We start from the raw sequence: 25121 nt of genomic DNA on the forward strand, positions 1-25121 counted from the left end.
CAGGCTACTTGTCCGATCGACTGTAAAACATTTTACAGTCAATATAGAAGATAATAGGTTTATGTTCAATTACATAAACATAAAAAAGAAATCTAAACAATTAATTTCTAAAGCCAGATTTTGCAATATTTGTTCAATGGTTTGGTGTACACAATGTAATATCTTTTAAAAATCTTTTAATATTTAAGATATCAAATTTTTATTGATAATAATTTGGGAGCAAATACTAATACATGCAATTAATTGCAAATAATCACCATATGTCATGCAAATTAATTTGCATATACTGCAAATAAAATCAGTTACAGCTGGAGAGACTGTTCAAAAGATGTTCCAAGATAAATTTCTGCTCAAACAGTGGCAGGGCATGTAAATCACACAAACCATTTTGGACCAGATTGTAGCGTGTCCACCAGCTGGACGTATGCATGTGTGTGTTCTTTCACTGTGAACAGACTTTCCATTTAAGCTATGATATAAGCAGAGTCTAATTTTAGCTGTTGGCAGTAGTTCTGAAAGATGTTAACACTAAACATGTGCGCTCACAAAGCCCGGACAAAGAACTGAAGAAAAAAAACAAAAAAAAAACAGAGACTTGCCTGACATGCAAGTTCCTAAGGACAGACCGCAAGAGATAGCTAGTAGTGTGAGCTAAACGACACAGTTTGAAGTGGAGAGGGGAAAATATGGTGAGTGAATGAGAAAGGTTAGTTTTGGCTTCTGTAAAGATACCCGGAGCTTATCAGTTACATAACCGTGCTGTTTGCCTCAATACAATCAGTCTGGCTGCAGCAGCCTAACATCACAACGCAAACTCTGACTCCCGGTTAACCAAACACAAGCACCCTGACACCTTAAGGACACATCAGATCTCTTTTTACCTTAGGTCTTCAACCCTGTTAAATAAGGGATACCTCCGTATACCTTGTAGAAAAACTCAGTAAATCTCTTGACGCAAGTAGACCTAATTTTGTACTTAGCAGTCATGTCCAGGACATTGAATAGGCCTACTAATATTTGTTATTTTACAAATAACATTTGAACATGTTATTTTTTGTGTATTATGGATGAGGTACTGCCTAGCCAGTGTCAAGGACAGCAAACGCAGCTATTCATGACGGGTGCTATTATAAACAAGTCATGCAATTATACTTGTGGCGAACAGGACTTGCATGTCTGGGTTAGAAGGTTATTAACTATTTTTCAGGATAAAACACTAGAACTAATGCTACTACTTACTACTACTATAGTCAATGTAAAATGGTACAGGTTTAAATATTTCATGCTGTCATAACTGTAGGGCTAATAGTTTATTCCCTCTTTTAACTGCGTATGTTAATATTATGTAGATCTATTGTTTACATCAAATTCATGCTTTATTCATCAGTCCAATCCATTTAATGGCTTGCAACCATTAAAGTCTGCGTTTAGCTTTAAAGGGCATCTTTGACAATGGTATTTTATAAAAAATGAAGATCATAATCTCCATTACACAACCCAAAATTCATAATCCCCATTATACACCCTAAAAGCATACAATTTGGCCTGACCACTTTTGGAGTAGTGGTGTCACTAGGGTTGTGCCGATAGACGATAGTATCGTGTATCGACGATAGGCAGAGATATCGCCGATGGCAGATGCCTTTGACGATATCAGTACGATAATTGGCTCGTTTTCCCATTAATGTATTAAATCATTATTATTATTATTATGAAGCTAGTATAGTTATTAAATTAATTAGGAACTACAATTATATTTGCCTTCCCTAAATTCATAACGACATCACCACATAACCACACTTGCGACATCACCATATAACCACACTTGCGACATCACCATATAACCACACTTGCGACATCACCAACGCGCGCGTATGAGGACTCCTCAAAGAAAATATTTTTAAAACAGACTAAAAAAAACTACATCCCACAACGAAATTTAATTGCAAGGTGATCCATTCACAAATTGTCAAGAGTGCTTGTTTTAACAGACGCATCATTCTTATACAGAGCCAAGATGAAGACGCGGCATCGTTGTTCGTCAGTATTTTGTTTCCATAGCACATTAACAAAATATTTAATGACACTAATAACACTAAAAACAGTACAATTACAAAATATTAATTATAATAATAATATCAATAAAATTATATAGGCCGCCTAGGCCTAATAAAGTCTTTAGTTCACGAAGCATCTGTGAAACTCTGCCATCTGTGAAAATCACAAGCAACTTCAAACTTGTTTAACAAGAAATATTCTTCTAATTTTTTCACTGTCAATAATGTAAGTCCACAAGAGAAATATTAAGCCAGTAAATTAAGATAGTTGCTGTAGCCTACCGTTTATATCCACCGTCGACTCTGAGAGAACGCGCCGTTAATGCAGCGAAAGCTCAGTCCGTTTCTGCTTTCGGTTTCAGGGAATGATCGCGTTTACATGCACGTCATTAACTCGATTATGCTGAATAAACTGACAATGCATGTGGTCATGTAAACGGATTAACCCGTTTTCCTTTATCAGAGTCAAGTCATAAGTTTAAGTAGGCGTAGCCTATAACCGATCGACTTTTAGATTTTTGCCTCTGATTTCTCCCGGCATTTAAAACCCGCGTTATTTGGGCTTATTGAAGTGCATCCAGACAGAGAGAGCACTGGTACGAGGACATATCGCAGACTCCGACTCTTTCTTGACCCAATAAATTAAAACGTGTTCTCATCTCGTGCAGAAGCAGCCTACAGTCAAAATGCTGCATCTGTAACGGCATGAGAGGATAATGTGTGTCCGTAAATTTCCCGCTGACATGTTGAAATATACAAGAATGGTCAGATACAAGAATGATTAGGATCTTTTTTTACCTCACTATACCAGGAAATAACCTGATTTAGCCTATTAATAAACACTCCACCTTTGCTAGCAAAATAGAAAAAGATTCTCATTTAAAACGAAGTAATAACAAGCAAATTGATGATTAAATAAGCAAGTTAATAATCAAATAAGTAAGCCCCGCCCCCCTCACGATAATATCGTGTATCGCCGATCTCACAGGCTGACGATAGGACGATATGAAAATGGGGCATATCGCCCAACCCTAGGTGTCACCCTTGAATTAAATTATTATTTGCAATTATTTGTATGACAATTAATAACTGACAAAACTCATATAATCGTGACAGCTCCACAGAAGACCTTTTCAAACTAGTCACAGAAGTAAAAAAAAAAAAAAAAAAAAAATCGAGCAAGACAGATATTTCGATTCCTCGAAGGTCATTCCAAGTCTGTCTGAGGTAGCTCATTAACATCCATGTCAACAATACTGCGTCTGGCTTTCTATATAATGAATGTACAATGAAATGCTCCAAAAAGCCATTGTGTCTCAATAGCCTAGGGGGAAAAACGTCAACATTCAAGATGCAGGAAATGCCAGAGATGATCCGACTGGGTCTGAGACAGAGGTTAAGGCAGTGACTTACTCTTTGCAGGCGTTGGAGACGTGGGCAGGTACAGTGTATTTGCAGTCCATGATCATAGTGAGGGTCTCGCTGTCGTTGGCCTCCTGGAAGGGGGGCTGACCACACACTAGCATGAAGAGGATGACCCCTAGACTCCAGATATCTACAGGGAAGAGGGTGAAAATGTCATCAGGCAGAATGAAACAAACCAAACACAATTTTTTTTTGTGGTTGACACCTTAAACTGGTTCACGGTAAGCGTGACTGAGTGCATGAGTGCATGTCAAGGTCTACACACCTTCAATGACAAGCAAGAATTTGGCAAAGATTAACATCTGGCACATTATTTGCATTTATGTTCAGAATTGATTTATGCTTCTCGACAAATCAGCGGTCTTGATCTGGTTTTGGTGCGGACCTATTTTCAACCAACCATAACTTTCGGTTACTTTGATTAGTGCGAAAGCTGTCATTGAAACATGATTGCATACAAAAGAACTGTATGATTCAATCTGAAAAAAAAAAAAAAGAAGCATACTGAAGGAAAGGGGGACAAACTGATTTTGGTTTCAAACTCCAATGTACAAAGTGTGAACACAATTTTAAAGAAACAGTTCACCGCAAAGTGAAAAACTATCATCACGACACAAAATAATCACACGATTCGAATTGAAAAAGAGCGTTTTGAAGAAAAGGGAAACAAACTGAATTCGGTTTCAGAGCCAATCAAATGTACCATGTGTGAACACAATGTTTAATTAGTTCACACCAAAATAAATTATGTCATCATTGTCACTCATTTAATCTCAAACTGTTCTTTCTTATGTATTATGCTAAAGAATAAAGTTTATTTTTTTGTGTGAACAAGAACCAGACAAAAACTAGGACTGGAATACAGGGTTTTAAACTGACTAATATAGTCGCAAAAAATAAACATTTGTGACAATAAATAAAAATTTAATCGCCACTGGTTACAGTTGGGAAAACTCTGAGTCAAATATCATCTTGTGAGGTGGTGGAAGTTGGAATGACTAGCCTGGCACAGGAATTTCCCTGGATTCCCTGAGTAAAAAGTAGCTTTAAAGGTGTGTGATTATGTTTCATTGATTAAAATTTTTCTGTAATCGTGCAGCATCTAATGTGCACTTTGGTGGTGAGCAGCCGAAAAGAACACAGTTTGGAAGAAGTGGTTGAGCCCATTAGCAGACATTAAATCAATTTAGCAGTGTGGGTGGGCCACAGAATAAGAAACATTGTTTTGTCGCAGCCAAAATCTACCACACGAGCCCAGACTGTCAAAACACATGGGAAGTAATTAACAAATGCTACGGAATGTTCAATAACTAAACAGCATGAAACAAAACCACTGAATGAGCAGTTGCAGTGACATTCACAACTTAATCTCAAATCAGAAATTCCGAGTGCAGCTGTAACTTTAATGAAAAAGAAGTTTAAGCAAAACTTCCATTAGCCCGTCACTCTCAGAGGATGTCGGCGCAACTGTGGCAGTGGCACTGCAGTTCGCATTGGCAAGAAGCACCACTTTAACAGCCCCATTTATGAAATTGACAACACAGTCAAGAAAATGGAAGAGGCATGATTTCTTGCTCGAGCTTGCACAGATGGCAGGGGTGCATTACTAGGAGGTAATGGGAGATGTTTTATCTGATAATGGCCCCGCGGAGAGCTCCAATCTGCTGTGGAGTGTGCAGAAGTACACCTGAGGCTCAGAGCAGACGTGGTTATGTGGCTCCGGACCGTTTCTGTCCCTGCTGGGACTGTTCGGCTGTAATGACCTGTACACCCACAGGCCACAGGTTTTGCTCTGACCACTGACAGACAGATGGATCAGAAACAAATCTGGCCCAGCAAGAGGTATTTTGTATAGCCAGAGATCCTGAAGTATGTCAGACTCTACCATTCACATGAGGGCAAACACACAGCATGCTCTACATATGAGAGGTTAAAGTCCCCCTGTAGCATTTTTTTTTCTTTTCTTGAAACTCATCTTTGATCACTAAAATGATATATTTAAACGCTTTTTTTTAATAAATAAAAAATCTTTCATGCCTTAAAATAGCTTGAATGTAACTCTACACCCTTACTTCACTATATATGCGGTTCTATGAATATGCAAATGAGCCCCGCCTCCACTCACTTACACCAGCTCAGAGATCCACCCTGATTGGTTACAAGGTAGTTTGTGACGTCAGAAACGGCAGCGAATTCAAACCACGTTTTTGAGACTATCTTTGGTTCACTGCAGTTTTAGAGAGAAAATATTAAACAATGGTGTTGACTTATGAATTTGCACATGGCTTGTCTTAATTTAAGCACATTAAAAACACCACATAGAGAGTGTTAAAACATTAAAAGCTTGATTTTCACCACAGGGGGACTTTAAATTATACCATTTAATTGTATTAGCGTTGACATTTCTGATTCTTACATTTGAATTAAACAGGTAATTTATGGTGGCACTAGAAATTATTAAAATAGTTATTGTTATAGTTCTCATCCTTGGTGTCAGTGGGCCTTTAAACACAGGGCTGACCAACTAATGTGTCTATTTTTCCCCATGTACCGGATCTATTAATTCCTTCAAATATGATTTTTTTTATTTTTTTTTATTCTGAATTAAACTTTATCATGCAAAAAATAATTTGTAATATTTTGTTATTAAAATATATCCCCTTGAGTGGAGCGACATGAGGCTAAGTAATTAAATGACAGAATTAATCAATGCTTTTAATAATTATTTAATTGTACTGTTAATGAGAATTAAATAAACAGATTTAAATGTCAATTAATTTGTAACTTGTAATGTGATGCATCAATGGTATTAATGTTATGTTTGTTTAACTAGATGAATTAAAGTTTTAAATATGTATATTTATTTGTCTTTTTTTTTCATTATTAATACGCAGATTTAATTTTTGTGTTTATTTTTAAGTGGCACTCCATATGTTATGAAACAATAACCCAAAATATCAGGCTGCGCGTTTAAAGATCTGCAGAAAGGGGCAAAGTTGAAATAATTTGATCATTGTTTCAACGCTTGACGCTTAACTCAATCTAATTTTAAACGTGCTGGAAAAAGTAGACACGTATCCTGTGAAGGCACCTTTATTCACTTGATGGATTCTATTATAATACAGGGCACTATTATTCAGCACACTATTATAATAATCATAATCAGGTTATTGATAGATCATGCCTTTTCCAATTCGTTAGAGAAAATAAATTGCAACAAAAGGCGCACACAAACAAATACACTGAGGCTCTCATCGAGATACTGGAATCATAACAATACGAAGTCATTCAGAGACAAAATCTGATATTCACAGCTCTTTGGCCCATCAAAAAGATCAATCAAAGCAAAATAAATCAAACAACTCGTTTCACCGTCTCTGTATTTCAAATATGAATGCATTTGGCGACAGGGCAATGCCTCTAACACACTCTCCCCAGCTCTAGACAAAGACTAATGGGTTGTGGCCAAACAAAGGGCTGCTTTAGTGTACGAGTCCATCTGTGGCGCTCTGTCTGTCAGCTGTGGATGAACTTCAAATGTAGATCCCTTATAAAGAAACAATGGCACAGTCTGTGAAGTCTGCAGTAGAACTGTAGCAAGTCTTTAACAGATGCCAACACCACCGCGTCCCGTGATGTCTAGAGTGCTTTTCTTTGTGTCAAGCCGTCAGATGCAGCTCTATTCACGGCTCGTTGTCACAGTGCACATATAATTTTAAGTATTTGAGAGCATGTTTTGCTTATTTCGACTCTGATTGGTGGAATTTTCTACAGCATCATGGGTTATATAGTTTTACACCACGAATTACAAATACCATCGATTAACAACCTCATTGCTCACAGAAGGGATGTCTTTAAAGGTTATAAGTTATTGTTAAAAACCAATTTTCCTATGGAGAGAAACTGAATGGAGGTGTCAGTGCAGTCAAGTCAATAATATTACAGAATATTAAGTGTCCCCAAATAAGAAAGCCAAAAGGCGACAGTGGCAAAGATCTCCAGAAATCTCGCAAGAACTCCATCAGTGACAGAATGAAGAAAAACAACCTGGGGAGAAACCAGGCTCAGCCGGGGTCCAGTTCTCCTCTGGCCAGACGAACCAACATGGAGTTATTTCCGGGCTGCATCACAATTCAGATTGTGGATTAATATCCTTCTGAATATTTCAACCAGTTCCTTCCGCTTGAAAATTGGGATACATTATGCCAGCATTTGGTGGCTCTACCAAGTCATTATGCAAAACCTGGGTTATTTTAACCTCAGGGCTGGACAATACTCAAGCCTGGAGGCATCTTAAGACTATTGCACAACCTTGGCACTAGAAACGCCTGCACTAAACATAAAATATTTACAAGATAATGTAATCCAAGTATAATTCGATAGCATGAAGAGCACATACACACTCCAGCTCTAAATCTCAAATGATTTGTTTAAGCCTCTCAATGCCCTGCTGAACACCTAAAATAACATGAATGAATCAAGTCAAGTAGATTCAAAAATCTAAAATAAAAGTTGCATTTAAAATGTAAAAACATTTAAACATGACAAACACTTAATGCCCCTCCAGTAATGCCCCTCCTGAATCGCTCGCATCGCTCATGTCTCCCACAGTCTTCGGATGCTGCTCTCCCGACTGCTCCATACATGCATAATGTGAGTGGAAAATCAGCATGTTAGACCTCTGGGGTTTGCCGTAAACTAGAGCTCTCTACAATTCAGATGAAAAAAAGCTCACACGGAAAACTGCAGCGCTTAATTGTTCACAAGACTAGTCATGTGCACTAACAATAGTGTCAATTTTGATTTCATGCCGACTTTAAAGGAGAAGATCCAGCTCAGTATGAGATCCCGCTATGGGAGCTTTTAGGAATGAGACTCTTGTTGAATGCAACAGGTGAGCTGTTATTACATAACACAGGTGCAACAGTCTAAATGCGGATGGTGTGACTTTAGGTCATTTATATATATGTATATGCTACAGTACAATCTTGATAATTGTTTCATATACAGTAAAAAAATAACTGTATGGTTTAAAATTGCATTCTGTAATTTTGCTGCAAAATAATGTCAAATATATGGTTCTTGCACGTAAAAGAAAAAAAATATAGGCCTATATTTTACAATATAATTTATGTTGAAAAACAGTCGAAGTCCCAGAAGTCATTGAATGACACATTTTTATACAAATAATTTAGTTTTTTTGTAATTATTGTTATCAGGAATGTACATCGTGGTGTTTTTGTTACATTTTGTCATTTAGTTAAAGGCATTTAGTTCAAAATTAACAAAATGAACACGAGTAAATCCATCAGGGAAATATCGTGTCTATTAATGAGTATAGCGACAGTAATGTCTTCAGCTAGTCAGCTTGAGATCCTTTCCAACTAAACAGTTTATATCTCTTAAGCCTAGTATAGTGAATGTTTTATGAGAAGTAGGATAACCATATTTACCCGCAGTCACACAGAGCCAAACCACAACCGAAACAATGTTCTTCTGCAGAATGCATGCAGTTTCGTTTCAACCGCTAGAGCAGGGATAGACAACTCCGGTCCTGGAGGGCCACTGTCCTGCAGAGTTTAGCTCCAACCCTAATTAAACACACCTGAACAAGGCAATCAGTCTTTTCAGGATTACTAGATAGATACAGGCAGGTGAGTTTTTATCAGGGCTAAAGCTAAACTCTGCAGGACAGTGGCCCTCCAGGACCGGAGTTGCCTATCCCTGCGCTAGAGGGTCAGAAGTTACATAGTTTACCTTTAATGTTCACTGCATTATTTCTGTGGCGTGTGTTACCCTGATGGCGTTTTGACTTTTGTGAATAATTTGTAAATTATTACCTTGTTTTATGCACCGGCCACTTACGATGGACTCTGATTCATCATGTGGCTTTGTGTTTAACATTGTTACCATATTTATAAAAACCACTGCTGCCATTTTTTTACCGTAAATTGAATAGGATATTTTTACAGCGTATGACTGAAGTCCTCCTTAGATAGAGTCTGTGGCATTGTTTTGCAGGTTTTATTATCCGCCGGTCGAAAACCATAGAAATGTAATGCCACGGCATAATGAATCACACAATTAGAGTCCTATCATACATTTCCATAATAAAATACGGTGTGGTTCGAGTTACTCACCGACGTTTTGTTCAATTCTCTGACCCCAAGTATGAGTAATAGTAATACATAATCTGCAGAAATGCATTACAGAAAGCATGACAGTTTCAAACACACTGGTGCTTTTACTATTGCATAAGACTCAATGGCCAATTGGCTTTCAGAAAGTCGAATTCATCAAGCTAAACAAAAATGGTCCAACTCTGTTTCCCAAAAGGTTAAGTGATAAAAAGTACCTTCAACAAACATTTGGTTAAATGTTAGTTACCCTATGCTTGTATAACAAGTCACAACTAATTCTTTGTGACATATACAATAGCTCAGGGTGCTTGGACACTTACACAACATGTAAAAACAAATTAAAGTAATTTCATTAAATAGCAAATTATGAAAGCATTTGGTATTTAATTTTAAGAAACTTTTAGAACGCTGACTTTTAGAAGGATGCCACATGTGACGCATTAACTGAAACACACAAGACCTTTGTTTAGCTGAATATGTAACACCCACACCAAACCCATCCAATGGTCTCATAACATTGTGCGACTGCTGACCTGAACCCAAGGCGACCAAAACAATAAGGACTATTTAAGTTTCAGAGAAGGACTGTGTCAGCTGTGTGCTTCAACTGATGCTCCAGCAGGAACTGAAAGTGACAGATTTGTAGCACATCCTTGTTTGAGGGCAATAGGATCATGAGGAAGAGGAAAGCTTTGCCTTCATTTGTCCCATCACCTCTGACCACTGTATGCACTCCTCCTGTGTGTTTACACAAAATAAAAAGTCCTATTAAATCAAAGGTCAGCTATTGAAAAGAATCACTGTCTAAGGAGAAAGGTGTGTGTGTGTGTGTGACTGCACAAGGAAGTTGCGTGCAAAAACATGCACACAAAATATATAAAGTGCCCAATCACTGCACATAGACACCTGTGACAACAGAGAATACCAACTGGGGAAGGGCGGACGGGTTTATTTTTAGACATTAATAATGTTCTCAGCTCACGCAACTAGACACCAGCTGATGTTGCTTGATATTAACCGAGTCCTCAGTGTTTAAAAAAAAAAAAAAAAAACACAGATGAACCAAAACATTTAATCCGTTAAAAGCACCAGGGAATGCAATCCTGATAAGAGCAGTGAAGGAAAAAAATAACTGGCATCCAAAGCTGTCTTCAATCACCAAGGCAATGTTATCTAGGTGGCTAATACAATATAAGCAGTTGTTCAAATTGTGAGAACGATTTAAGAATTTTGGAAGAACTGATCAGTTGAATGAGTTTAAAATCACAAAATAATTCTAAACTAAGAAAATACCATTATTATTATTTTTTCAAACAAAGTGTGTTCATGAATAGATGTTGGTTTATGGCAATTTCTAGTTAGTGTTCCAACTTAATAAATTAATTGATGTAAGTTGTTTAAAAGTTTTAAAGAAAAATATACAGATTTTTCTGACACATAAAAATGTTGAAGAATAGTTATTTGTTAATTTATAAAATATTCTTATTTTTAATATTCTTATTCTTTAAAATAAATATAAAATTATTGTTTCTATTATTTCTATTACTTTTTTATTAAAGGTCCCGTTCTTCGTGATACCATGTTTCAAACTTTAGTTAGTGTATAATGTTGTTGTTAGAGTATAAATAATATCTGTAAAATTATAAAGCTCAAAGTTCAATGCCAAGAGAGATATTTTATTTAACAGAAGTCGCCTACATCGAACGGCCCGTTTGGACTACATCCCTCTACTTCCTTCTTTAATGATGTCACTAGAACCGTTTTTTGACTAACCTCCGCCCACAGGAATGCTCCCTCAACTCTACCGAAATTCGTTTATGTACTTGCGCACTTCTTATAACTTACTGTGTTTACTCAGCTCTTACGGTGATTTTCTGAAGTAAAACTGACGCTTCATCTTTTGTGTGATGTACAATAAACTTTATTAAACTCATCAGTATATGTTTGATCATCATTCAGACAGCAGACTTGTAGGCTATTAATAAATAATGGATGGCCTACATACAAGCAGATGACAAATACGTTATAATAACCGTAATTAAACTACTAAACTATACCTGTTTCATCTCTATACAGCACTCTGACTCTGTAGGCATTATTGTCCGACTCGAAATGAACACCGTTACTGAGAGTTTCTGATATTATCATCATTCCGTGAGATGAAATTGTCCTGACAGACTGAGCGCGAGCTCATGAAGCTCCGCCCCCTGGGCCGTCCAGCAGCAGCTTATTTGCATTTAAAGGGCACACACTAAAACAGCGCGTTTTTCTGAGCCCCAAAAAATGACAATTTAAACATGCTGTAAAAAATGATCTGTTGGGTATTTTGAGCTGAAACTTCACATACACACTCTGGGGACATCAGAGACTTATTTTACATCTTGTGAAAAGGGGCATAATACGGGACCTTTAATATATAGCCAGTACTACACACACACACATACATATACACACACATATATATATAAATATTTGTATAAAAGTGTTCCAAATTAAAAAGTTATTTACAAATAAAAAAAAAAGTATTTGTTTAAAAAACAAAGTATAAAACAAAGACTTGTTTTGCTAATAAAAACAAGTTTCACTAATAAAAATGTTTTTTTTTCTGACAAATAATATTTAAGTAAAAGTAAAATATCGGTTTTTAGAATTTATTACGCATTAATATTATGTAATTAATTTATTTTCGGTGTGAGTAAATATTGTCTGGGCAAGCACAAACTGAACTACTTGTCTGACTGGGCCTAGCAACAAAACAAATGATTGTTGAGCGCTAAAAGAGTGGAACGCATCAGTGGCCCGGCACCTGGAGTCTTGTTCTCGTGTGCTTGTGTCAGGTCTGATGAGTCATCTGAACAGGGGCACACATCTCCTGAAAACCTCACGTGTCCCGGACACACCTGGATCAACAGCGGCAGCAGGGGTTACCATAGCAACCAGCGGCCCTCTGGGTGGATTTCACATTGCACACTAGTATCAGGCAAAAATCACCAAAAGACGCCACTCTAAACATAGTTCCTCCATTTCCTTTAATAGCCTGCACCATCCATCTCACGGTACATTCATGTTCTGCTCCCTCCCTTTCCAACCCAGAGAAGAAAGAGACGCAGGAGGAGGGTAGAGGTCCCCTGGTTGTGGTGGGACCCGTGTAAGCGTGCAGGCAGCATATGTGCCTCGCTGGTGCTTTAATTAGTGATTGGGGATTAGTCACTTGGCAACTTTCTCTGGTGAGCTCACCGCACCAGTAACTATCTTCAGAGCGGCTCAGAGAGGAGCAGTGTGGGTCTCCGACAGAAATAATGCATCATTTCCTCTAACACATGCATAGAGTCCTTCACTATAAACTAGCCTATCCCGATACTGATGTAGGCCTATACCTCGCCAGTCAGAGGAGTCCTGGAGACTTCAGCCTGTGCTAAAGGTTGGTTAAAGCAGGGATCTTTCTTTCTTTCTATTTTTATACACGCACTACTGTTCAAAAGTTTGGGGTCTGTAATATTTAAAAAAAGAAATACATTTAAGTTTCTTATGCTCAAAAATGCAAAAAAGGTCTGCACTTTAAAAAATAGTTTATTATAAACAGGAGATAACGTTAACAAACGTTTCGGCTCTTTGTCTTCGTCTGTGCAGAACTTTTTTTCATTTTTGGACTGATACATAGCACTTGCACTTTTCTCAAAGCGCGCACACACTAAAAGCCTGTCAAACCGCGTGTGAATACTAAACTTAGTTGTCTCTCGAGTCTTTTTGAACCAAACACACACTTGGTTCTATGAGCTGTCCACTGGCCTCGGGTTTTTCTGACAAAATTGTGGGAAATCTCTCTTTTTTTCTTTCTTCAAATGTTGAAGTTTCTTATGTTCACCAAGACTCCATTTATTTGATCAAAAATACAGTAAAACAGTAATATTGTAAAATATTATTACAATTTAAAATAACTTTTCTATTTTTTATTTATTTTTTAATGTAATTTATTCCTGTGATGGCCAAAGCTGAATTTTCTGCAATTATTACTCCAGTGTCACACGATCCTTCAAAAATCATTCTGTTACGAGCATTTATATTTTAGAATTGTCAGGATGGTTTTCGTTGGAAATTGCGCACATGCGTCACTTTAGGGGTGTGTGACATCACGGTTTTTGATCGTGGACGAAATATAAAGAAAATATCGTAGTATCGTGCTACAGTGTATTCTATCAGTTGCAGTTCTGGCGCCTCCGTCCCAACATACTGTAGAGGTAGAGTTACACTCACGGGACCCTGCAATGCACAAACGTTCATTATTTGCATGTGCTTTTAAAGCCTTGCCGGTTAAACGTCATTCGCTTGCTGATGCGTGGTTCTAACATGCACTTTTCTCAAAGCGCGCACATACTAAAAGCCTGTCAAACAGCGTGTGAATACTAAACTTAGTTGTCTCTCGAGTCTTTTTGAACCAAACACACACTTGGCTCTATGAGCTGTCAGCTGGCCTCGGGTTTTTCCTGACAAAATTGTGGGAAATCATTTTTATTTTTTCTGAACATTTTTGAGTGACACTTTGCTAGGCTACCATCAACAGCCAAAGCCAAAGGAATTACCCAATGCACTGTCTATCCAATCTTCACTTTTGCCAGTTTCATTCTATTGGTTTGAGATGTCTTGATACCAATCCATAATAATAGCAGTGAAATTGTCATTCTCTAGATATTGATTCCAATGCTAACGAAGCACTACTAAACACAAATACTTTAAATAGTTTAATATTACTATAAACAAGTTAAAACAATGGCACATTGCCTTAAAGTATTGCTCAAGTAAACAATGTTACAAGGTTTTTCAAATCATTATTCGAGCAAACAGTCAGTAATGAAGAAATAAATGAAATGCAGTGTGTATGTTAGTTTTTTTTCTTTTGCCAATATTGTTGCTTTATTAATATTAATGATATAATAGACAGTGGCAGGTCTATTAGCCTAATGTACTGCCAAGGCTTAATGCATTGATCCATTTGACTGTTTATATTAATATCTCACCAAGATAAGAATTTGCATTAGACTGTTCACACGCATACCATAAGCCACGCACACTCTCCATTGAGCACGTACTGATTGTTCGAATCGTCGCCTGTCTGTCAGACAAAAGTACAAATGTCAGTACTTTGAACTTTATATACTGTAGAAACATACACTTTATATACACTTGTGGTCAGAATTAATGGCACCCCTGGTAAATATGATCAAAAATGGCTGTAAAAAATAAATCAGCATTGTTTATCCTTTTGATCTTTCATTCAAAAAATGTGCAAAAATCTAACCTTTAAGATTTTACCGCAGGTCATGTGGCAAGAACCAACCAATCAGCTTCACCCTTTTCGGACCAACATTGAAAGCTCAGTCAACATGAAGGATGGGGGTGCACCCAAACACTACGGGTGTTAAATAAATCTTGTAGCAGAGCTACAGCAAGCGTTTTTCGGTGGTGGAAATCCATTAGCTACTTGGCTAAAACTTCTCTGTTGTTGTGGAGAGTTGCCTAGCAACATAACGTTTGCATAGCGGTTGCATAGCAACGACAGACGCCACAGGAAAATCGGACCAAATTTTACTAATAATAATAAGAGATAAGCTAAAGTGCATTGTAAATGTCAGTAATTTATCTTTTTTGACTCATTCTTTTTAACAAAATGATTTAAAGGCTGAAATATGTGAGGTTTATCTTTTTATAAAACCTTTTTTTGTCAAAACTTTATTTGAACTTGTACATGTTAGTAGATAACATGTTGCAAGATACTCCTTTAAAATTGCCATCATTTTATCATTTAATGTTATTAATTTAATGTTTATGTAAACAAAAAGTGCATATTGATACTAATTTTATTTGTTATTTGCTGGTTTTCGACATAAAACTTGGCGAGATGATTTCATTGTGTAGTATTAGTACCTTTTAAACAGGACTCTGTGATAACCGTGATCATTTTGGTCAATATAATCATGAAATGAAATTTTCTCTAGTTATGATCAACTATGATCAACTATAATTACAGTATAATATGAAAAATACAATTTTCTATAAAAAAATTAATCTCTGATTCTGTTCTTTTCTCTGACATTTAAGGGTGACATAGGCCTACAAAAACTCTTTCAGGTATAAAACTGTTTGGATAGTTGTTAATATGAGAGTTATGAGACATTATTTAAGAGATTTAAGTATTGTATTACATGAGTAGCTCTCGGCCACTTTCATTTTTAAAAAGTAGCTCTCAAATGAAAAAAGGTTGGAGACCCCTGTACTATATATTGTAGCTGCTGTACAGCCGAAATTACCTCCATTTGCATCATTTAATCATTTCACTGTTATCACTGTAAAGCTCGTTTTGAAACAATCTGTATTGTATAAAGCGCTATATAAATAAAAGGTGACTTGACATGAATTTTGTCTTATTCTATTAAAAACTATTTTGAAGCAGTTGAGTGAAGATCTAAGTGGTGTGAGTTCAGACCAGTTCTTGTTTTTACTGTTAAAGACCCGTGAAATGTTTTATGGAGGAGGCTAGTGTTGTATAATACAAGGCTAACTGTTAGAATGAATTTTATTAATATATGTATATATGCACATTGTCCAATATACGTCTTTAAAAACGGTAACATAAACCATGAGTACTCGAGTAACAGGTGTTGTTTTGACAAGTAGCCGATTAGGAGAAATTAATTCATCTATATTGACTTTATAAAGTGAAGACAATGCAGTGTTGTTTTACATTTATTAGCCTATTCACTATTCGAATATGAATATTACTGTTAGACCTGTTAACAAAAAAACGTCTTATTTAATTTGTATCTTTGTTCTTTTGTATTTATTTGTGCTATTGCTTGTGATTTGTTTATTTGTTCTTATTTCATTCCCGTTTACTTTACTTAGCCTATATCATATTTGAGATTTAGAAAAAAAGTAACAATTTTAACCATAGAAACAAAATCCTTAGCATTGAGCCCTAAAAGCATTAACAAATAATGCAATGACTATAGTGTGTGTGCCATTTCATGATGCTCTGGTGAGAGTTAACGTCAGATAAAGTCATTTATAGCAGGCGTGAGTCGCTCTAGGAGGTGAACCTGGGGGACTCTGCTGGAAGTGTGGAAGAAAGCAGAGAACATTTACACACAAGCTGCACTTCAGCCACCAGCCTTTATTTATGTGTGTGTGTCCCGCAGTGTGTACGCGTTTGCCTTTGGTGATGGTTTCAGAGGACTGAATGGACAGGGTTCTAGATGAATGAGGCTACATGCACACAAGGCCACTGGAAGGTGTTCAGATGTGACTTTTTGAACGTGCAAAATGGAGACATTTGCATTATCTGTCTGGACGAGGAGTACATTTGTACTGATGCACCATTTTTTAAACGCTTCACAGGAATTTGCAGTACGCATTAATATCTAGTCTGTCCGTTTAGTCCTTTTGATAAATCTTGATTCTGAAAGCAGAATAATGCAGGAATGTTACGTTCAAAACAAAACAAAATTCTACTGTTACAGTGCCAATAAACCAACCAACCACAGTCAAGATTGAATTTTACAGACATCAGTGTTCATGGTCCTGGAATTCAGCTTGTTTCCGGTGTTTAGATTATCATACAACAAATCGAACAAACGTCAACACTCCAGAGCCTAAGAAAAACATGGAAAATTTCAGCTTTGCTATAAATAATAAATGTTTAAGATTAAGAGGTCATAATGTTGATGCAAAGAAGCTTCTAGTTTGCCATAACATGATGAAGACATTTATTTAATTAACAACATCTAAACTCAATTTTCCATGTGCTGCTTGTTACAAATACTTTTGTGATCTCAACAGGGGCCAATATTTCTACGGTCATGCATTGCAGTAGCACCGTCATATAAGGCTATAACATGTCATATAGCCTATAACAAGCTCTCACACGTTTATTTTTTAACATTTTGGGAGGAGTTTGCGGTTTCAACAACCAGATGCATTGACACATGTCCAGTTTCGTCTGGGCGCCTTCTGAAGTGGTCTGAGCGATCGGATTTAAATCTCTATCGAATGCGTTTCAGAGGGCTTTTATACCTGGTCTTTTCACGATTGGATAGCTATTGGATCAGAGAAAACGCATGAAGTGACCAGGAGTAAACAGGCCCATAGTCTCTGCCTGAGGCTGAGGCTAAATTAAAAACTAGATAAACAGACAATGCTAGACAAATATCACACTCAGGGCCGGAGCGGGGCCACTTTTCAGCCCGGGAGTTTCAGGCCCAAGACCGGCCCACTTTTTCAATGGTGGAATTCCAAATTAGCACTTTTTCCAAATTGGATAAATGAAGCAACAGTTCAGCTCTTACTATTGTGTAGTTTGTATTAATACCATGGTTCAACAAATAATGTAAAGGTTAAATAATAATTCACTTAGACTTTATAAGAAGCAATTGCGACTTTATTTCACGCAATAGTGACTTTATATCTTGCAATTCTGACTGTATAACACGCAATTGCGAATTTATTTCACGCAATTCTGACTTTATATCTCGCAATTCTGAGAAATAAAGTCAGAATTGCGAGATGTAAACTCGCAATTGTGAGATAAAAAGTCGCAATTATCTTTTAAAATGTTTTATTCTGTGACGGAAACAAGCTTCCATACCTCCTGGCCTCTTCCTCCCATCCATCCTCCCTGACGCGTACCGTTACGGTAGGGCCGGCCCAGCTATCGGTAGGCACCGGCGGTGCCGCGGTAGCCTACCTGAGAAAACGTTTTGGAAAAGACGGGCTATGGACCCAACCAACTCTATAGGAGGGGAGGGGAGAACTCCCTCACATGGTACAACCCATGCAGAGGCTGCGCGCTGCGGGGTCAGAATGCGGAAGGTGTGTAGCCTAATGTAACTAACGTGACAAATGTGAAAAAAAAATCCTCGACACTTTATAAAGACAGTATAAAGATACTTTATAAAGACAGTACATTACGCGTTTACAGGCATTCGTCATCTTGGAAAACAGTCTCGACTAATCGAGTCACGAACGCGTGCTAAGTGAGCTGGTCGATAGGAATTACGTTTGTGAAATATAACGTAGCGCGGCGTTCGTGACTCGATTAGTCGAGACTGTTTTCCAAGATGGCTCCTGCCTGTATACGCGTAATGTTCTGTCTTTATAAAGTATCTTCTTATTAAACTGTCTGTACACTTACAAAGTTCTCAATGCTTCGGTTTGCATGTAGGGACCCTCATTATGCTACTGTGTTAGTGTGAGGCTATTTTGAGCCTTGTCAGTGGTATTAACTAGCGATTTACTTTTACTTACTCTGTGCCCCATATACTAGCGTTATAAGCTAATCTGTTTTTAGAGATAAAACTCTTTACATTCGATTTTCATGAAAACGCATCCCAGGGAACAATCGACTTGGTAACCATGTTAATTACCCCTAGGTTCATTTTTCACCGGAATTGTCCTTTAACCAAATTAGACTTAAAATAAAGTCAGATATTGCAGATCAAGCATCAAGATCAGGTCAAGAATGAAAAAAATAAATAAAAATAAATAAAAATATATATATTAAAAAAAAATTAGCTGGAAAAATAAAATAAATGTCATTTCCATAGCTGGAAATCACAATATTTTACAGGTTTTCTCATGACCGTGAGAAACCTGCAATTAATTTGTTTTCAAATCCTGCTATGCAAAGTTTCCAAAGTTATCTTTGGCTTGACTTGAAGTAAAGAATTGAGAAGTGAAGGAAACCAACATCAACAAACATGTCATGGCATGATTCAACATTTTTATTAGTCTTTTTAATCAGATAGGCATCACGCAATCAATCAATTCACTGAAGTGAAAAGTCAAATTCCTTTTTAGAGTTGCCATCGTTTCAAATGGCAGTCGCTTTCACAAGCCGGTTCTTCTCTTTAGTTTATTCATTTTATTACAGTGGATGGCTAGAAAGCATCAATGCTAAGGTAAAAATGTAATAAAAAAATAAATGAGGGATGCGTCAGGATCACACTCAGTCGAGAATGGTCAAACTAACTAGTTACAGTCTGACCAATGAGAGAGAGAGATATTGGAGAAATATAAAAGGTAGGCTATTCCAATAAATAAACACCCATGAAACACTGAAGTTATATCACAAGATTACAGACAGAGCTGCTACGACTGATGTTTTTGTCATCGGTTATTTATTTGGTGTGAATGCAGTTGTCACTGCTGCAAATAACCGAACGGTGTATGAACGTGACCGTATTAAGGACTCAAATACACGACTGACAACAGTATTCTGTTGCTGTGTACATGTGGCCATAGTATGAACTGCACAAGATATTAACACAAATATTTAGTGCTGCTCACAGGGCCTGTCAGTTAGGGTCCAAATATGTCTCTGTTTCACAGAGGTGCATCTTTCCATTCGCTCAATGAGGTATTTAACAGGTTTCCCAGCCAAACACTGGACAAATTATTATCGATTAGGAAGCGAAACCAGAAATCGCCTCAGCAGGGAGCCCGCCGGCATCAGAGCACAATGTCTGTTTGATCACACTGACAGTGTCAATAACAAGTGTTTAACCAGGGCTCCGGCAGGGAAGCTCGGCTCAAACAAAGAGCAGATTAACTGTCCCACCACCTGCCTGGTGCCTGTATAAGGGCTGGAAATACAATTAACCCAAGACCATGTCACTATGACTGCAGTGTTGTGACAGTTACTGTACAAATGTGTACAAAGCTTAACCAAGAGCTATCTTCTCTGGAATAACACTGCATGTTTAGATTAAAGCTCTTATTAGAGATATTACAATTGTGGTCTATACAGTCAAGTCGATACTAATTTTCTTATGTTATGGCAGATAACATATACATTTCTTTAAATGGCCTACAATTTGGCATTTTGTCCAAATAAATTAAAAAACATTCAAAACTATTCAAATGCTACAGGTGAAATACTGTAACACTTTATTTTACAGTGTCCTTGTTACACATGTTGCATATAGTTACTATAATAATAACTATATAAATTATGCGTAATTACAAGCAAGTAACCCTAAAACCACACCCTAATCCTAACCCTATAGTAACTTCAGTACTTATTAATATTGCTCAGTACTTAAATGTATAATTACACTGTAACAGGGACACCTTAAATTTTAAAACTTGAGAAATGAGCATGCAATTAAATATATAGACAAAATAGTTGCCAATAACTGATATGGTACTGATCATATCAGTGCTGTTTTTTAACTTGTAGTATTTTATTTTGTTAAAAAAAATTGTTGCATGCAGTTTCTAAAGATCGTGGCTGCAGTAATTCATTAAATAAGGCATTATCATGCTTGTTTTGAGCACTCGCCTTTGCCTGCCTGTCCTGGCCAGTGGATAGATTGGAGCTTTGCATGCCATGACACGTCTAACGCCTCTACCACCTCTTACTCTTGGAAAGGTTACGTCTCAACCTGCATCAACTTGTATAGTGTTCACTATCTCAAAGAGCCAACACAGCAATGATGAAATGATTCCACCAACGCACTTCAGGAATCCATGGCCTACTAATCCAGAACTTGAAGCTCAAATGAAATTCTCTCTTCATAACTGATGAGAAGAACCACATTTGCAGTATCTGAGGTTAAGGGGGGTTGTTCTGACACGTTCTCTGATAAAGAGGTTAAGCCGTGTTTTTGACAGCAGTATGGACATGCCTTACAGCGACAGATAACAAAATCAATAGAATATGATGCTGCTCAGTCCTGCTCACACTGGAATAGTTTATCATATGGCAAATGCATGCATGTTAGAAACAATATTTAGATGCCATTTGTTTGTTTAGAGGTCACCTGTAAACAGGAACCATTGCTGGAAAATCAGCTCTGCTAATTGTACAAGCCTGTTCACACCAACACGAATGTTTGGCATGAAATTTTGGTCTGACTTTCACATACAGCCTGATTGGAAAAGCAAATTTACTCTCTGACAGTAGGTGGCGCTTAATGAAAATCATGTGACAGTCTGTGCTTTTTCACAGTGTGATGGAAAAGAGATTAGACCATATGACACCAGTGAGATCTTGGGTAAAAGTCAAGTCAGACTTTCTGTGTCTGTTCTGACAACCTCATTTTCACATACTTCAACTTGAATTAAAATAAGTTAATTTTTTTTATACATATATTTTTTCAGTTTACTGTTTATTTTCCTGAAAATGTTTGTAATGGTTTATTTTTAGTTAACGATAATGGGCCTGATCACAATTAAAGGATTAGTTCACTTCAGAATTAAAATGTCCTGATAATTTACTCACCCCCAAGTCATCCAAGATGTTCATGTCTTTCTTTTTTCAGTCGAAAATAAAGGTTTTTGATGAAAACACTGCATATATAAGTATATATATATACTTTTTAACCACAAATGCTCATCTTGCACGTCCACGATTTCACAAATTACATAATCACGATGGAAAGGTCAAGCGTGACGTAGGTGGAAAATGTAGGTTAGGGTGAAAAACTCCATCTCATTTTCTCATTTTCAACTTCAAAATCGCCCGACATCGTTATTTTACCTTTTATTTTTTAAAATATTTCGTAAAGGGTGTTTGACTTAGTCTTTGCACGTTCCCTTTGTAAACACTGGGTCGGTATTTCCACCTGTCACGTATGACCTTTCAATGTGATTAAGTAATGTGTGGTGCATCGCAGCTAGTGCAAGACAAGCAATTGTGGTTAAAAAGTATATGTTTTTTTTGAAAATGGCAGATCATCTGACTAGAGAAGACCCTTATTCCTCGGCTGAGATCGTGTAGAGCCCTTTCAAGCTGCGTTGAAACGGCTATTTGGACCTTCAACCCATTGATAACTGTTGAAGTCCACTATATGGAGAAAACTCCTGGAATGTTTTCCTCAAAAACCTTAATTTCTTTTCGACTGAAGAAAGAAACACATGAACGTCTTGGATGACGTGAGGGTGAGTAAATTATCAGGAAATTTTAATTCTGAAGTGAACTAATCCTTTAATTTTATTATGGGGGTAAAGAAGGTTTTCTCAACTATTCAAAAACGTTGTGCCAAACAACATCTTTACACAATATAAAAATTACTGTAATGCTAAAACAGTTTTTAGAGAAATAATAAAGGAAATAAACAGTGCTTGAATAAACGCCCATGGCAAACTGAATCTTTGTTTTGTACGCTGGAGTGTGAATTACTGAGCTGAGATGCACAGGCACTTACCCACAGCAGGTGCATCATACTCATCTCCCAGCAGGATCTCAGGGGCAGAATAAGCCAGCGAGCCACAGCTGGTGGTCAGCTTCTTTCCCGGCTGAAACTTATTGCTGAAGCCAAAGTCGGTGAGCTTGACCACTCCCTGTTTCTCAAAGAACACCACGTTCTCCGGCTTCAGGTCGCGGTGAACCACATGCAACCGGTGACAGTAGGAGATGGCGTGCACTATCTGGGCGAAATATTTCTTTGCCAGCTCCTCGCTCAATCCCTCCTCGTGCTTCATGATGTAATCAAACATGTCACCGCCATCGCCGAGCTCCAAGATCAGGTAGAGCTTGGTCTGCGTGTCGATGACCTCATAGAGCCGAACGATGTTGGGGTGCTGGACCAGTTTCATACAGCGGACCTCTTGGAAGAGGTGACCAGTCGCGACCGTGTCAAGCTTGGTCTTGTCGATTACCTTGACTGCCACTTTTTCGCCGGTGAAGACGTGACGCGCGAGTTTGACCACGGCGAAATGGCCACGGCCGAGCGTCTTGTCCAGGTCATACAGTCCAGCGATCTTTCCGTCGTATCCGCGCTTGATTCCCGCCATGATTGCTGGTCCTCCGGTGGGATGGAGGGGGTGTGGCCCCTGGGGGAGGGGTGGGGTTTAAACCGGAGGGAAAATCCAGCTCACTTTAGCACACTGGCTGGTAACGGCAATACCATGATGGCAGGTTCCTGTTAATCAGAGATATACCAGTACAAATATTAGTCATTAGAACGCAAACAGTCATAAATTGATAACAGCCACAATTATCATTTTATAATGTTTGCAACCTTGCATGTTGATGTCACACTGAAGACCTTAAATCTGTATGTGGTCCAATGGTTTTCCGAGAGCTATTACATTAACCGATTTCAGCCAAATTTGTGAAGGTTTTACCACTGTTTTTCAATCTGTTAATATTGTGGTGAATATAGATGAAAAAAAAAAAAATTCAAAAGAAAAATAAAGATAAAGTCCAGAATGAAATGCACAGCAACATTTAAACATATCAAAAAGAGAAATTATTAATAATGAAATAGAATACATTAAAAGTCAAATTAAAGGCTTTTCTAAAATTACATGTTATGCAAATAACATACAGTCTACCAGTTATGCTAGTTAAAGTGTAGAAGTGTCAAACATACTGTTTGTCAAATCAGAATCAAGCATTTCAAAGAGCCACTAATAAAAAAATGTAGGCCTTACAATTAAGTTTAAGAGTCGATTTTAATTCTTTAATCTAGCTTCAAATAATAAAGGATTCACGCGTTTATATAGTCCAACAGCAGATTTTACTGAAAATCTGAGTAATCCATTCCCATCATGCCAAGCTACATATTGGTCCCTCTGCCACAGGCCTTCAGCATGGACCATCATGGATTTGTATTGATTTCCTCTTGTTAGTGAAAAAATAAAAGCCACATGGCTGGCAAGTAAGCTGGTGCTCCAGAAGAGAGGCTGCCTCCTAAAAGGGCTGATTTAATTCCAGTAGCATTAACCTCAGGCCAGTGCTGGAGATGACTGCCATGAGAGCGGCCATGACTTTCACAGCATCCTCCTTATCTCCATAAATCATATCACTCATCAGGAAGAGATGAAGTGTAAAATCAATGAGGGTGCTAAAACATATTCAAAAACATTTTTGATACCACAGGGAAAACTGCTATACAGATATTATATTAGAATTGTTTGATAATTTGGGCAATTTTGTTACAATATCTTACACAGCAAAGGGAGGCTTTATTTAAATCTTTGAACTAAATTCACACAAAAAGAAAGACAAGTAAAAAAAGTCAGAAATAAAATAAGAACAAAACACAAACTTAAAGGTCTTCACGGCAACCCGTCAAAATAAAAGTTCGGTTTAGCTTGAAACTGTGACAGAAATAGGCTATATTACAGTTGCACAGCAGAATTTAGCTACGCCTCGATGTAATAATGATATATTATAATTATTTAATAATTATTATTAAAACTTTATTTAAGGGATAATCAAAAATTGTCTTCCATGTTTTAATTTTAAGAGTAAAGCTCTGTTGTGCAGCATTTTGTTTGACAAAAGTTTGTTCAATTTCATATAAATAAAAGATAATGTTTTATGCCAACATTTGATTGCCAGAAACATTTTAATACAAGACAAAATCTATGGAAAAAAAGTAGTTTTTTTTCATTAATATTAGTTTTTTCTTATTCAATTAAATAGACATGCTTTTTGATTATTAATTTAACCATTAAAATGGAATCCAGAAAATTTAAAACAGAAAACACAGAATTT

The 25121-nt window shown here is 37.2% G+C and overlaps 1 protein-coding gene across 1 annotated transcript in view; it reads right to left on the bottom strand.

The window, feature by feature from the left end:
* snrka (SNF related kinase a) overlaps positions 1–25121 on the bottom strand; it is a 49924-nt gene that overhangs the window by 20311 nt on the left and 4492 nt on the right. Inside the window, exons 2-3 of the mRNA XM_084088598.1 lie at positions 22822–23538; positions 3471–3612 (exon numbers count right to left, since the gene is read on the bottom strand). Coding sequence (XP_083944724.1) covers positions 3471–3612; positions 22822–23410 — 731 coding nt within the window. The 5' untranslated portion in view covers positions 23411–23538. The remainder of the gene's footprint in view (positions 1–3470; positions 3613–22821; positions 23539–25121) is intronic.

The sequence above is a fragment of the Abramis brama genome (assembly GCF_963993115.1).
Source record: "Abramis brama genome assembly, chromosome: 17".
Lineage (NCBI taxonomy): Eukaryota > Metazoa > Chordata > Actinopteri > Cypriniformes > Leuciscidae > Abramis > Abramis brama.